Here is a 14,946-nt window from a genome sequence, read left to right as displayed (position 1 = left end):
TTTCCGGAGACAACTGTCAAGCAGGGATGCTTTAACAGTACGGAAGCCGATTCAATTGCAGATGGCAGAAATAACGAGCATAGATGGCAGCCTGTAGTCGGCACTCAATGGATGACGACGGCCAGCATATTAGATGGTTCAGGTGACGTCAACTGGTGGCAGTCAAGCGGCAAGAGCAGCAACACTGCACATCAGGCGCAGGTTGTCCAGTAGCCAAGCAGCGCACAGGTGATAGTTGGTGGCAACCAAGCAAGCGCAAACAAGTGGCGCTAGCAGGCGTAGAAAGCGACAGCCAGGCACCAAAAGGCAACAGGTGACAGCCAAGTGGCTGGCGACAGATGGTGCACAGGAGTTCAGCTGGTGAGTGCTTGATAGGTGGCAATATTTCTAGTGGCGGCAGGTGGCAGCTTCAGTGGCGCACTAGAGCACAACAGCAAGTGGCAACAGCTGAGGCACAGCCATGCAGCGGTTGCAGGTGGCACATGCAATGCTTTAAGCGGCGCAACCCAACACTGCAAGCGACTGCTGTGGTTCATACGGCTAGACAGCTGCACAGCCAGGAGAGGTGATGGTGTTGGCTAAGGTGGCGGCGGCCAAACAGGCAACAGCACAACTGGGAGGCACAGGCGGATCTGGCATAGGTGGCAGCAGCTCCCTTGGTCGGCGAACAGCAATAGATGCAATCAACCATGCGCAGATAGGAAGCTTGGCAGTGCACCCAACTGTTGGCGTTGAAGATGGAAGTACGGTGGTAACAAGCTTCAAGCTCCAACAATGATCTCCTTGCCTTGTTGATGATGATCTTCGTCTCGATGATGATGAAGAGAGCCTCATGATCATGAAAAGGGAGGGTTCATGCTAGCGTTATACCCAAAGGAGGTCCTGCTTTTTTGCCAAAAGCTAGTAAGGCTTTGGCTTTTGCTTTCTTTGCTTTTCCTCTTTTTCTTTTATTAATAAAATATTACTTAAGTCAATTTGTTTTTCTAGCTTCACGGCATTGCTTGTTAGCCTTGGAGCTACTTTTTGGAAAAGCAGCTTTTAGCTTTTTGGTCCGGCTCAGTTGGTATTTCCTGCTTTTTGACCAAGACTGGTGCTTTTTCTTGAGCAAACCTTGTGGTCCCTGTCCCCATGCCTTCTTCCACCTGTCTGGTGTCCAAGCAAGGGTTCCATCATGTGAAATAGAGCTAGGAGGGCCAAATAGTTACAACCACTCATCCCATGCTCTTATTAATGGACAACTGACAATAGTGCAATCCATTTTCATGGCTTATATTCAGTTTCACTTGCCTCTTGTTCCTAGTCTTCGGCAGTTTTGGACAGTTTCATGTCTACATCATTAGCATGTTTGTGGTGTACTAAGGTGGACAGATAACCTATCAGGCTACTCAAAAAGCGTTTGGTATGTACCCCAAGAATGCATGGTGGCCTCAATATACTGAATTTACACTTTCATGTTATAGCCAGGAAAGCTTCTCTTCTTTTGAGTTTCTTGGAGCAATATTTGGATGCTTAAAGGGGCGCATTCCTGGATGCCCGTTTTCCACGAAATATATTCAAGACTAGCAAACTCTAATGGCTCAAATGAAATGGTCTGGTAGACCACCTGATCAAGGCAACTCCCTTCACAAAGAGAGCATTCATTGGAGTCCTGCATTTTAGCAGCCTCTTGCTCTTTTACAGCCGAGAAAGGCTTATTTCCTTTCTACCAAAGCAATCCGATATGTTGAGGATGTGGTGAATGATAGGGGCTATATACTTTCTTTTCCACAAGGCTCAAGCTATGACACTTTACAATCTAGGTCTACATCACAAACTGATATGGCAAACCATAGCTTCTGTACTGCATGATTTTCAGCCTGTACCTCCTCTAGAATTGAGTCATAGCCTCAAAGATTGGATATTGGTGGGTCAAAATCCAGGCTATCGTGCCCTGCCCTTTCACAATCTGACTGCAGCCAGTGCATACAAATTACTTCTTCCCCACCTTGGATACAGGCTCATGGAAACTCACTATGGACATTAACAACCCTTCTGGCTGGTGGAGGGTGTCTCTCTCGAAAATCTAGAAGAGTAAATTACCCTTCATACAGAAAGTCTTCTTCTAGAGATGCCTCATTGGTGCTTTACCGGTTGGTAGTTTTCTGGCCGAAAGAAGTATTCCTCATTCATCTTGTAGAAGGCATTCGCATCCGCATGAGACAGTCTATTGTCTTCTATGGTCTTGCCCCCATTCTCCATGCTCTTCTAGACAGATTCTAAGGACACCTTCGTGTGAGATTTGTAGGGAGATCTTTTGGCAAATTTTTTTGGCTTTTTGGCAACATTTCTCCCACTTTGCCAAAATTTGATACTTTCATTGCATGGACTAGATTTTGGGCCCTATGATCCATTTATCATGCAAGAAATCAGCTAATCTTTGCCACACAAGATATTCCCTGTTTTGCTTTCTTCAGGAGATCCCTTCTTTTATCTCTTCAGGATTCTTTTGATCTTGGAGATCTTCCCTTGGGGGGGGGGGAGGGGAGGAGGGGGTCAGAAGGAGTGCCATGCTTGTTTCCGCCTCATATGTGCAAGGTACTCTATAGTCGTCATATGAGATGAGGAGGCCCATTTCATAAAGCCCTATTACAGATCTAGCTAGGACAAGTGCCATGTGCAAAGTGCTCCGTTCAGAGGTCGTCATGGTGTTTGGCTCTATCATCGTGCATCTTGTGGCATTGAAATATATCCCAAATTCGGAGCTACTCCATGGAAGGTTGCCCACATCTAGTGTGACTCAAGGTTGGTGCAATGGAGTGGAAGTGCTCTGTCCGGGAATCACTCAATGGAATGGAAAGAATGCATAAGGCTCATGAACTCGTGAAAAAATCACCAAAATTCGGAATTGGGGTGATCTATAACCTCCTTTTCATGTGAAGAGGTGTTACATGATATAAAGTGTTGTCTCTTCATATCATTCTCTAATGTAACCACATTAAACTTTCAGCCTATGCTTATAAAGTTAATGAGCATGTATCAATAGTTAAAGATAATCATCCATCCATGTGTGAGGAACCATCTTAAGGCTTAAGACACACTCTACCCACTTAAGACATGCTTAAGATAGGTGTGACAAGTTATGACAGTAACGACAATTAAGACAATGAAATAGTTAAATGTTGAAAAATGAATGAAAATTACTTCAAATGATCGAAATATCGCAAGAATGACTTTTTGATAAGGATTTAATAAATACCTAATGATTTAGGATGATTTGGAATAATGATTAGGCAAGACAATTATGACATCTACTCATGTTAACTGGATAAGTGCATAGACATTAATCTACGTTCCGCATGCCTACCTCTGCCCTGTTTTTCTTTTTTTCAAAAAGAGACTTCTATTAAGTATGAGAAAAACATACAACAATCACAGCTATAAGCCAGAAAAGAGCCATGTGAGACCTGTGGTACTAGAGGAAAAGAAGATGCCATGGTCCCATTCCCGCATAAATATCACATGCTTCGCCTGCGCAGAACGAGAGGGCCTCTGAATGCGAGCCCAAGTAGCCATAAGAGTGTGGATGATATCACCCCATATAGTACTAATGCACTGAGACCCAAAAATCTGGACACCCTCAGTAGCCTCCGTGCATCTAGCTCTCCAAATCTACCATGCTGTAATACTGGCAATAATCTCCCAACTGGTGTCAATCCTCTGTCTAGGGGGTGTATAATCAGAGTGAAGAACATCCGGCAATAAACCATGCTGGGCAATACCTCTACGAATGAAAAAAGCAAAGTCTGTACCACTGCCCTCATAAAAAAGCTGCGGACCGGATTGGGAGAGCCAAGCAACTGCCCCCCAAGTCACATGCATGGCTCGGCCACTCAGTTTGCCCATAAGTTGGGCTACAGGACCCCAAATCTGCTATGCAATTTTGCATCCCCATAGACAATGTTGTACGGACTCAGAATCTGCCGCACATCTAGGACAGGAAGGTGCTACACCGAAAACTGATCTCCACTGATTGGTGGGGAGACCACCATGTAAGAATAACCAAAAGAAATGAGAGATCTGGCTTCTTCTGCATGAGTGCCGAAGTCTATGCCAATATCTGTGCTGTATCACTGGAGAAATATCATAGCTCTTCCAATGAGGCCTGAGAGTAGGGATCCTATGCATTTGTCGAGTGAGGAGAAGCCTGGCATTCCAAACAGTGAAAATGAAAAAAGGAAGGCTTTTCAAACGATCAAAGGCATCAATCCACTCCCACTCTCTTGGATCCCACTGAAGATATTTGATAGGACTACCACCATATAGCCACAAACACCAAGAGCCATGAGTCACTATCTGAGGAGAAGGGTCAATATACCAGTGCTTCCCCGAGCGACCAACAATCCTCACTGGACTAAGCCTAGTATTTGGGATGATCTCCTCCATACTACATCTCCTCAATCTCCCACCAGGCATGATAGAATAAATGAGGCAATCTGTATCCTCCTGGCCCGGGAGAGCAATGACCTGCAAAGGTATGCCTATCCTCGAAAAAACTCCCAACCAACTCGGATGATAGTCTCCGTGAAAGGTCCCAGAAAGCCACTCATGCGGAATAGCTGCATCAATCTGATCAATACGAATGCGAGAGCCCCTAAGATGCTAAGTGGATGCAACTCTCCGATCCTCCGGAAGACTCTTAAAGGTCTTCCAAGCAAGAACTGTGTATGCGCATCTCTCCCATCCTGACCATTGCATATAACGAGATGGACCAATTGGTCGACCAGCCTCATCCCTAATGAACTCGTTCCACATAATAGGTTGTCGGTCAGCCTCGCCCAAAGACCTAGGAAGCCTTTGTCGCAAAAAATATATCATGCTTCTCCATGCTCTGACAATGGCTGCAATAAGAGGGGAAGATGGTGCCCTAATATCAGCCTCTGTGAACAAAAAACGTGTGCTGGGCATCCAATCTCTCCCGACCCTGCGTGTACATCTGGAAATCTGAGACAAGAAAAAATCCTTCCAAGGCTCAGTGCCTGGTAGGAAACCTCTAACCACAAATTTGCAAAGCAACGCCCTGCACTGAACATCCGGATCGATAATATTCAAGCCCCTCTCTCTTTTGGGCTGAATAACTGTGAACCAAGCTACCCTGGCACGAGTGTCTAAGGTGCCATCCAAGCCCGACCAGAGAAAATTGCGGATCAATCTCCGCAATTGGCCAATGCACACACGAGAGAAGCACCAACAAGAGGCAATAAACCAAGCTGAGGCAAGTAAAACCTGATTAGCCACCAAAGCTCTGGAGGCTAAATCTAATCTCTTGGAGCTCCAATGGAGGAGCTTCTTCTGGATACTCATAAATCTAATCTGATTAGCAACCAAAGCTCTGGAGGCTAAACCTAATCTCTTGGAGCTCCAATGGAGGAGCTTCTTCCTAATTAGCCACCAAAGCTCTGGAGGCTAAATCTAATCTCTTGGACCTCTGCCCTGTTTGCCCCGCACACGTGCACCCACTGTGTGCAACCGCCCCACCCCTGCCCCTCCATTTTTTCCTTTGTTGCCACCTCTGCCCTGTGCTCGTTGCTGCCTTGCTCGCCTCAATGTCCGCCCCTTTTTGCCCTTTCCTGACTCCTCTGCCCTTTCCACCCTGCCCACCCTTCTCGTGGTCCTCTCCTTCCCTACACCTTGGTCATTGGTTCTGTGCTTTCTCCACAGTTGGAGCCCGTATCCCCCCTGGAAGACTCTATGGCAGTCACCCCCTTATCCCCATCCGAGGGTGCCCCTCCTGTGTACTTTCATATGCAACCTTCCAGCTCGGAAGCCACCACGTTAGTCTGCAAGCTGGTCGGCAGCCAGCCAGCGCACATGCAACTCTGAGACCTCCTATAGGCAGCCCTGATTGGAGACCAAGGACGGATCACCGACATCATTCAGTCACCAACATCCACTTCTTGAGCAGCGGTTATACATCAGGATCAAGTTCGACTCGGCAGCCCTGGCAGAAAGCACTTTCTCGAGGCCGATCATCATTCAGGATGCACCTTCACAGTCTACCGTTTGCTTCTCCAGGCTCCTGAAGGAGTACTTGGCAATTCTACTGTTGATCGGGCGTACCCCCCCCCCTCCCCCCCCCTTCTTTTGTTGCAATGTGCATCGAAAATGAGAGCAATCAGAGAGCAGAAAACTGCAGAAGAGCAAGAGAGGAGAGACGGTGTCATACTCTACTATATACACGAGTATATCCGGTAAAAAACTGTGGGGGGTCAAGAGCCCCAATATATATGGGCTGGGGCTGCAGTCGCGGCCCTGTCTAAAACAGGCTAACAATCCCAATATGGCCCACGACTAGGAATAAATCCCAATCGGCCAGCAGTACGCAAGTCGGCCAGCCCACGACCAGGAAACAACTAGTCGGCCAGCATCAAATGAGGCCCCTCTTGGCCTACAAGTCGGCCAAGGAAAAATAGCACCCCCATGACTGGGAAAAATGGGAAAAAACTGGAATATGATCAGAGGGTCCTCATAGGGGCGGGCACACCCACATCACTAGCCCTCGCTCCCTACACTATAATATGGTATAGACAAGAGATGACTGCTAACACCCCCCCCCCTCTCCCCCTCTCGTTAGTGGCAGACAGAATCGCCATGGTGGCCGGACTCCCCACGCTCCGGATACTCGCAGTTGTTAACCACTCTGGTTAACACCATTTTTCAAGCGTGGTTATGCTTCTTGTAATCTACCATTTTGTAACCGCGCTAAGCACTTATTGATAAAAGATATATGGGATGACCGAGCTTACGGCTTGTGTAATGCCGGTTGTAGTGAGCTAGATGTACATAGAGCTAGGAAGCCGATTTTGGGCCCCCAATTGTAAATGGGCAGCCAACCATTGTAAAAAGTGAGCTCATGTATATAAATGATTTTATGGGATATGGAAAAGAACAATCCCATTTGTCTCAATTGAGTCTTGCTCTCTCTCTCTCTCTCTCTCTCTCTATACTCACTCACTGTACTCCACTCACCTCCATAGCGTACCCCCCCCCCCTCACTATATTCACACCCGATAAGGGTTTCTGTTTACCTTCCAGTTCTAGTTTCATTTTCTAGGTGCCAGTAGTACCATCTTTGTTTTTCATTTTTTGGTTTTTTATCCAGACATTGTATCAGATCCACCATGATGTAACTTTTTGGTCTCATAGGTCATTATGGCCTCTTGAAGACGTTAATATAACATTTCATTTCATTTCATTTCATCTACCCATATAGTTGACGATATCTGCACAATCCTGAAGTTCCTGTCCATACTATTGCGCTAGCCGTACAATCAATGACGATAATGGTAGCGCCTGCTGTACAGCCTTGAGTGGAGAGAGAGAGAGAGAGAGAGAGAGAGAGAGAGTCGCCTTCTGATATCTATGTGTGAGAGTCTCCCAAACATGACCTTATATATGGACTGCTTTGCTTTTCCATGCTTTTTTCCAAAAGCCTTATAAGTTTACGAGACATGTGAGAAGGTGATCAAAGAAATGCCAACAGTCAAGTGCATTGTTCATCAAGCATATTGCTTTATATTCTGTGACGTGCACAACACTGCATTACTTAGAGCCAAAAAATGTTCTCCTCATTCAAACAATTGTTTCTAATATGGTATGTTTGTTAGTTGAAACTCCACATTTTTGAATTACGTTGCCATGAAAATCAGTTTGATGGCAAATTGGTTTTTGCGTACATTTCCTTGCTCAATAAGATCTTTGAACACGTTACTTTTTCTCAATTGGTGTATTTCTTTTCGTGCTCAAAATATTTGAAAACATATTGAGAGGTTGATACCCAATATTTGTACGCTTCTGTACAATGATAGCATTTCCACATTGGTCGATCTCGGCAATTCATGAAGGTTAACAAATCCTGCAAAGTCCACGAGGTGGGCATTGTAACAAGTTGTGAACAAGATAAAGATTGAAAAAAAAAATCCATTCAAAGTAGGGGAAGAAAAGATTTCCAATATCTACATGACAATCTGGAGCCATAAATTGCTATGAATTTCATAAGGTAGGCTATACTTTAAAGATCTACTATAACATAAGTGCTTAACTTAATGGAGATTAATGCCAAAACACGCTCTAGTCATAAATTGCTGAAGTGATCCAAGGCCAGAGAACCCAATGTCAGAACCGAGGCCATTGAGGGTACTCCCATTCTTGTTTCTCAGTGTCTTCGTAGGATTTGGAGTGATATTATTCACACCATCATGGCTACCTGGGCGAGAAACCAGGGATCTTCGAGGGCTGCGGAGAGGAAGCGCGGCCAGTTTATGAGAGAGTGGGACATTGGTATCTTTTTCACGTCCTCTCACTCGGGACCCTATTGGCAGCACAGGGCTCCTGATTGTGAAAAGGTCCACCGCACTGTCCTCCATCGAACAGAACTCTAGCAAGATGTCATCAGCAATGATCTTTTTCACAAACAAAATGCCTCTGGATGACGGTGGGTTCCAGTGGAAACCCAATCCTGCCAAGTAACCTTTGCAACCTCACCACCTCGCAAGCAGCACCACAAGCAACCCGGTACTCTGCCTCTGTCGGCAATAAGGCAATAGTTGGCTGCCTCTTACTGCACCATGAAACTACTCTTGAGCCAAGGGAAAAACTGTAGCCTGATGTCAAGGTCCTCGTGTCTGGCTCTCCTCCCCGATCTGAGTCACTTCAACCGTGGAGTCTGACTCCATCCATCAATCCCCCTCCTGTGTAAAAGAGTCCAAGATCCTTCGCATGCTGCAGAAACCACAAGATACGTAATCCTGCCTCCCAAAGAGTCCTTTGCAAACATGAGCTCAACAGCCTCATCAGGAAGCTCCCGTCCAATCTGGTAATGAGCAACCAAATCAATGAACCATTCTGCTTCCGAGTCAAGGAGGCATCATACTGCTCACAAGGATCAACAACTGTTACAGTGGGATGCCAAGTCCTGGAAACCTGCTGAAGACCACTCAAGGCCTTCGAAAACCTGTAAACCACCCCCTCTGAATCCGGAACCACAAAGCCTGGAGAATGTGCAACATCCACCTCCTTCTTCAAGTAATTAACTGTCATCTACTTGGCCTTCGAATAGGTCCCCGTGGAAAGAACTTCCTCAACTACAGGAGTTTCTTTGTCTCGAATGCTACGAGACATCACAGCATAAGTTACCTGTAAAGTTTCCTCTGACTAAGGAACACAAGAACTACCAACATCTGTACTAGAAAGTTCTTGCCAACTGCTGCCATCATCTGGCAAGCTATCCACCATCTGGTACGGGAAAGCCTGCACCTGTAGCATATCCACACTTAAGTGGCCATTACCAAACTGCCACTCACCACAAAACTGAGGACCTGGGAGAGAGAGTGCTGAAAGTTTGTAAACTCCATTCTCCACTCCGCCTTCCCAAACTAACTGGCCTGTTGCTTTGTCCTAGAGAGAGACAACAAAATGCTCATCAAACTCCGCCCGTATGCCAGTCTTGCAAACCTGATGCACTGACAATAGATGAAAACCAAGTGATGGAACATACAATACCTGGGAGGAATGCTTCCCCCCTCTGCCATTGAGAACTATCTCCAACCTGCCCTCACTATGAACTGGGAGAGTGGATGTATCCCCAGTAAGGATGTGACCAGAATACCGGCAGAGATCCTGTAAAGCCGAACGGGAAGGAGTCATGTGCCTAGAAGCACCACTATCTAGAATCCACTCCCGAGTATCCGTACCAGAGAGTCCTCCAACCTCCTCCCTACACAAAGAAAATGAAACATTGGTGTCCATAACCTCCAGGTGTACAAAAGCTGGAATCTTCACGGTTGCTGGTGAGGATTCTCCACCCTTCTCGGTGCTCCGCTTGAGGCACTGCCTCCAATAGTGGCCTTTCTCACCACAATCATTACAGGTCCTCTGTGCCTTCAGTTTCTCGCGGTTTGAGTCGGACTTCTTCTAAGAAGACTTCTCCGGTGAAGCCTTCCCTTTGCCCTTGTTGTTACGGCCTTTCAACCGTTGGCTAGTTAAGGCCTCCGAACCTCCGCCCTATGGAGGGTTCGAGAATCTTTCCTCCTGGTCCAAGACCATGGGCACAAGCTCCTCCCATGTGATGGTGTTGAGCCTGCCCCCACTGATAATCAACAAAGCGTAAAATGCTGAGTACTGAGAGGGCAAATGTGACAGCAACGTTATGGCCATATCCTCCGATGATATCTCTTTCCTAGCCTAGAGAACTTCCTGCTGAATAGCCTGCAGCTTGTTGATGTGCTCCCGCATCATCGACAACTTTGCTCGATTCGTCACCCGCATCTGTACTTCTAAGGAGATCCTCTTCATGGGCGATACCCTGTTGTAAAGAGAAGCCAAATACTGCCATATACCTCTGGCCAGCATCATATGCTTGATATGATTGATTACCTGTGGTGTGCAATTGAGGAAAATGAAAGAACGGACTCTGGCATTGACACGATCCCATAACTCTGTTTGTGCCTCACGTTCCTTCCGGATCGAGGGTAACTCCCCTTCCTCTAACTCCGGTCGTGGAACCCCAACAACAATGAAATCAACAAGGTCCTAAGACTCCAAAACAGATTCCATCATTACCTTCCATATGCCGTAGTTGTTCCCGTCCAACTGACGGTCCACTGGGAACGTGGGGAGTGTCGGGATCTTCACGTGCCTCTCAACCATCTCAAGTAAATCTGCCATTGCGGGGGTGTAACTGAAAAGGGTGAGTGGGTGGGAAAAATGAAGAACTTAAAGTGGTTTACAGGGTTTATGACAACCACTTTGGTTATTAGAGTCATGGCATAGTTATAATGCTAGCTCATATGGTTGGGTTCACACTATGAACCTTGAATGTTGTAGTAGTGGAGTACTTTTCCTTATCGTTATGTTATGGTTTTTGAGAAGTAAGAAAGAAGAAAATTCAGCCATCTATCTCTCTCGTGTGCGTGTCTACTCGTGTGTGTGCGTGAAGAAGTTTGCTTGCAAGGAGCTCGAGCTCACTGCTTGCATTCTTCTCATGGTATTAGAGCGCCGGTTCACATAATGAGCTCAAGAGGAAAGAAAAGGAAGCGGTACACGGGTAAGGGTGACTCCATCTCTTTCCCGTTGAATCAGAAGCAAGTCTTTGTAGGTAGCTACTAGTCAAGGATATCTTCAGTAGGCACGGAAGGAGGGGAAACACAGCAATAGAGAGGGAGAGAGAGAAGCATATAACTCTGCTATATACACAAGAAAATCCCGAATACCGAATACAAAGTGTGTGGGGGCTAGGGGCCATTTTATATGGCCCCTATAGTCCAGTCGGCCAATAGAAAACCAGCCGACAGCCCTCTGTAGGTCACCCGACTACTGCAACATCAGTCGGCCAGCATACAGACCAAGTCGGCCAGCTACAGAGAGGGGCGGGGAGCAGTAGAAGCAGTCGGCAACCACACCTGGATCAACCAAGAGCCACACGACAGCCTCCCACACCTGGAAAAAATAGGGAAAAAATGGAAAAAAATATGGAGTGAGGAAAAATGAGAAAACACCTAAATCGGGCAGGCACACCCACAACAGAGGCCCTGGTGTAAATATACAGACAGGAGATGACTCCTAACACCCAACCCGCTCGTACCTTCCTTTTCCATGGAAATGAAATGGATTGACCTTTCCACCCCTTTCTCCCTCAAACCAACTTTCCTAAGGAGGGCGCCACCCTCGAGGGCCTTTGAGCAACTCCGGTCTTTCGGTATAGTGAATACACCCCTCCGTTCGACATGATTAACAGACCTTGACCAGGACAGCCAAGGGAGAACCCAAGCTAAGGTGAACTTCAAGGTCAAGAGTCAGGTCCATTACAGGCTGCAGATTTACAGCCAAGGAAGACCCACAGAAAACTAGTCATTTTTCATCATTCAATAAAGTAAATACACTAGTCCTTGGTGAGGGCCCTTCAAAGGGTATTTGGGACCCAATCGAGTGTACTTTGTCTTTGTTCTTCTCTCTCTCCCCCCCTCTCTCTTGCACTCTTATCTCCACTACATTGTGCAATCATCAAGAACCTTATCTAAGCTTTCACATGTTATAGCAAGTGAGGTTTAACTCTCATGGATGTTATGTGGAAGATTATAATAACCAACGCTAAATGTTTACATTGGATGTAAGCATGACTGAGGTGAAGGCTCCAATGTTTGCACATGGTGCAGGTGTTTGCACATACCTGAAGTGAGACTCCAATGTTTGCACATGGTCCAGGTGTGATTTTGCAGACATTGATATTTGGCATAAACACATTGGACATGTCAATATTCAACGTCTCTCGAGCTCAACTCCATACCCTGCACTCCAAGTAAGCATCTAAACTTGCGAAGCTTCTTTGGATCTAATGTCTTTGTGAAGATGTCAACCATGTGATCCTCTGTGCGGACATAAACCAAATCCATATCATGTGCTAGAACCTTCTCCCTCACAAAATGATAATGCACCTCAATGTGCTTCATCTTAGCATGATACACTGGGTTACTGGCCAATTGTATGCTCCTCATATTGTCACAATAAATGACAGTTGTCCTATGTATCGGCTCACCCATATCTGCAAGTAGCTTGTGTAACCAAGCTACCTCACATGTCACCATACTAGCACCTCGGTACCCAGTGTCTGTACTCGACAAAGCAATGGTCGGCTACTTCTTGCTGCTACAGCTAACAACACCTCCAAAAGAGAACATAAAGCCGCTAGTAGATCTTCTGTTTGAGACAATACGAGCCTAATCTGGATTGGTGTACCCATGTATCTATACCTAGATTCTAGCCTCATAGAGAAATCCATAATGTACAATAGACTTTATGTACCTAAGTATTTTCCTAGCTACATCTAAATTTGGCTTCCTTGGGGTTTGCATAATCGACTCACTAATCCAACTGAATAGCTCAAGTTTGGCTGGTGATAGTTATGTAAATCAAACTATCTACTATGCATCTTTACCTAGTAGGGTCCTCCAAGAGATCACCTATATCTGGAGACAACCTCGTGTTTTTTTTTTTTTCAGAAAAGATCCTTTCATTAGTTATATAAAAATGCCCGTAGGGCTACAAAAGATCTCTCCTGCTCATAAGAGAACCAGAGCAGTGAATACAGCAAGGCAGCCCGGGAGACTCTCCCTAGGTGCCGCAAAATACAAGCATCAGTACAAAGGACTGAGGGGCTAAATCATACAATAGGAGGGGGGAAAAGCCAAACAGGTGGCCTGTAATGACAACGGGGGGATCCCGTGTGTAAGGTATAGAAGGGGCCGCTGCGCCAAGTGGTGTGAAAGGCCTGGCGCCGCAAGATCGCCTCATCCGAGTCGCCCCGGATGCGGTCATACTGTCCTCGCAGGGTGTGGATCAACTCCTGCCAAATCCCCCGTACAGTCTCTGCTGGTGGCTCCAGTCTCCCCTCAAAGGCCGTGAAACACCGGGCCCTCCAGGTGAACCATATGGTGAGGCTGCTGAGGAGCTCCCATCGTAAATCCCTCTCCTGTGTCCAGCTGGCGGACGAGAAATCCGGTGACGGAACCAGGCGAGGCTGGCCCCTAATGAATCTGATGGCTTGACTGTCCTGCTCCATCTCATAGCCCATAGCAGGCCCTGACGAAGTCGACCAAGCAGCGGCACCCCACGTAAACATACCCTCTGGAGAGAGGGGGGCCAGAATACGCAGCATCCGCAGCCAAATCTGTTGCGCCTGAGGGCAATCCCATAGGCAATGTCTCTGTGTCTCCATAGGGTGGCCGCATGGGACGCATGCCGCCGGAAGACCGCTGTAAACAAGCCAGGTGCCAACTGCTGAGCCCCTGTGGGGGCGACCAGCCACTGGAAAGTCGAGATCCTGCGGGCCTGTCGACTAGCCCAGAGCCGAGCCCAAAAATCCTCCAGGAAGTCCTGTGAGAGTCCCTGTAGCCGCCAGTGCCCCGCTGCAGCTGGAGATACCATCCTCCTCGCCGTCAAAATATGCCGCCCCAGCCGAACAGTATACTGGAAAAAGGTTATCTCTGTGGCCTCAAGGGATGCATAAGGATCATGCCACTCATACTCCCCAGGGTCCCACTGTAGCCGGGCCAAGGGGCGCGCTGCATATGCCCATATGCGCCAATCCGGCACATCTGCAAGGTCGGGGTCAATATGCCACTTCCGAGAAGCGGCGGCCACTACCCGTATCCTCTGAAAAGTGCACTCTGCAACCAAAGGCGACTCCACCTCCACTCTCTGAAGTCTGCCCTCATCCTGAATCTCATAGTAGAGGCATCTGCCATCCTCAATGCTAGCTCTGACAGCAATCACGATCTCCAACTGTGTAAAGGCTCCCATCCACCATGGGGCCACTGGCTCGAAAGGCTTGAACCACTCCTCTGTGAGTGCCTCCTGAATATCATCCCTCATAATCAACCCCCCTCTGAAGTGACTCAGCCTCTCCACCTGGATCTCCTCTGGGAGACTGCAGAAGGCCTGCCAGTCTCCAAAACTACGTGCTGGGCCTGCCGCTAAAGGTCCCCAGGCTAGACGAGGCCGAGAACCCAGCATATGACCCTGCTCTGTGCGAACCCGCTGGGCTCCAGATGAGCGGCTGTCTGGCTCGCTCCTCAACACAAGAAGGAGGTCGCTGAGAGAGCCCCGGTCTCAGCAGCTCCCAAGCTCTCAGGATGCTCAAAGTAAATTTGTCCTCCCATCCTCTACTGAGGCCTGTCCTCCTCATCTCTATGAAGATCCAGCGAATCTCTGGTGCCCAAGTGCCCCCTGCTGGGGGAGCCCGAGCCTGCAGCCGCTGCAATAGTCCACGGCTCTGCGCCTGGAAGCAGCCCCCGAACAATAAGCTTCCCCAATAAGGCTCTACTCTGATCGACTCGATCTATAATGCCCAAGCCTCCCTGAGCCAGCGGAAGTGTAATAACTGCCCATGCAACCTTTGCCCGGGCTGGCTGACCG

The 14,946-nt window shown here is 47.5% G+C and overlaps 1 protein-coding gene across 1 annotated transcript in view; it reads right to left on the bottom strand.

The window, feature by feature from the left end:
- Nucleotides 1-14,946, bottom strand: part of LOC147621494 (uncharacterized) — a 141,327-nt gene that overhangs the window by 23,130 nt on the left and 103,251 nt on the right. The window contains exon 6 of the mRNA XM_086824251.1: nucleotides 7,814-7,891. Within this exon, the coding sequence (XP_086680377.1) occupies nucleotides 7,814-7,891 (78 nt within the window). The remainder of the gene's footprint in view (nucleotides 1-7,813; nucleotides 7,892-14,946) is intronic.

The sequence above is a fragment of the Cibotium barometz genome, chromosome 30 (assembly GCF_041138505.1).
Source record: "Cibotium barometz isolate CiBa-2024 chromosome 30, ASM4113850v1, whole genome shotgun sequence".
In the NCBI taxonomy this organism is placed as follows: Eukaryota; Viridiplantae; Streptophyta; class Polypodiopsida; order Cyatheales; family Cibotiaceae; genus Cibotium; species Cibotium barometz.
Note: the sequence above shows the minus strand (reverse complement) of the source record. Positions and strands in the feature narration are given on the sequence as shown.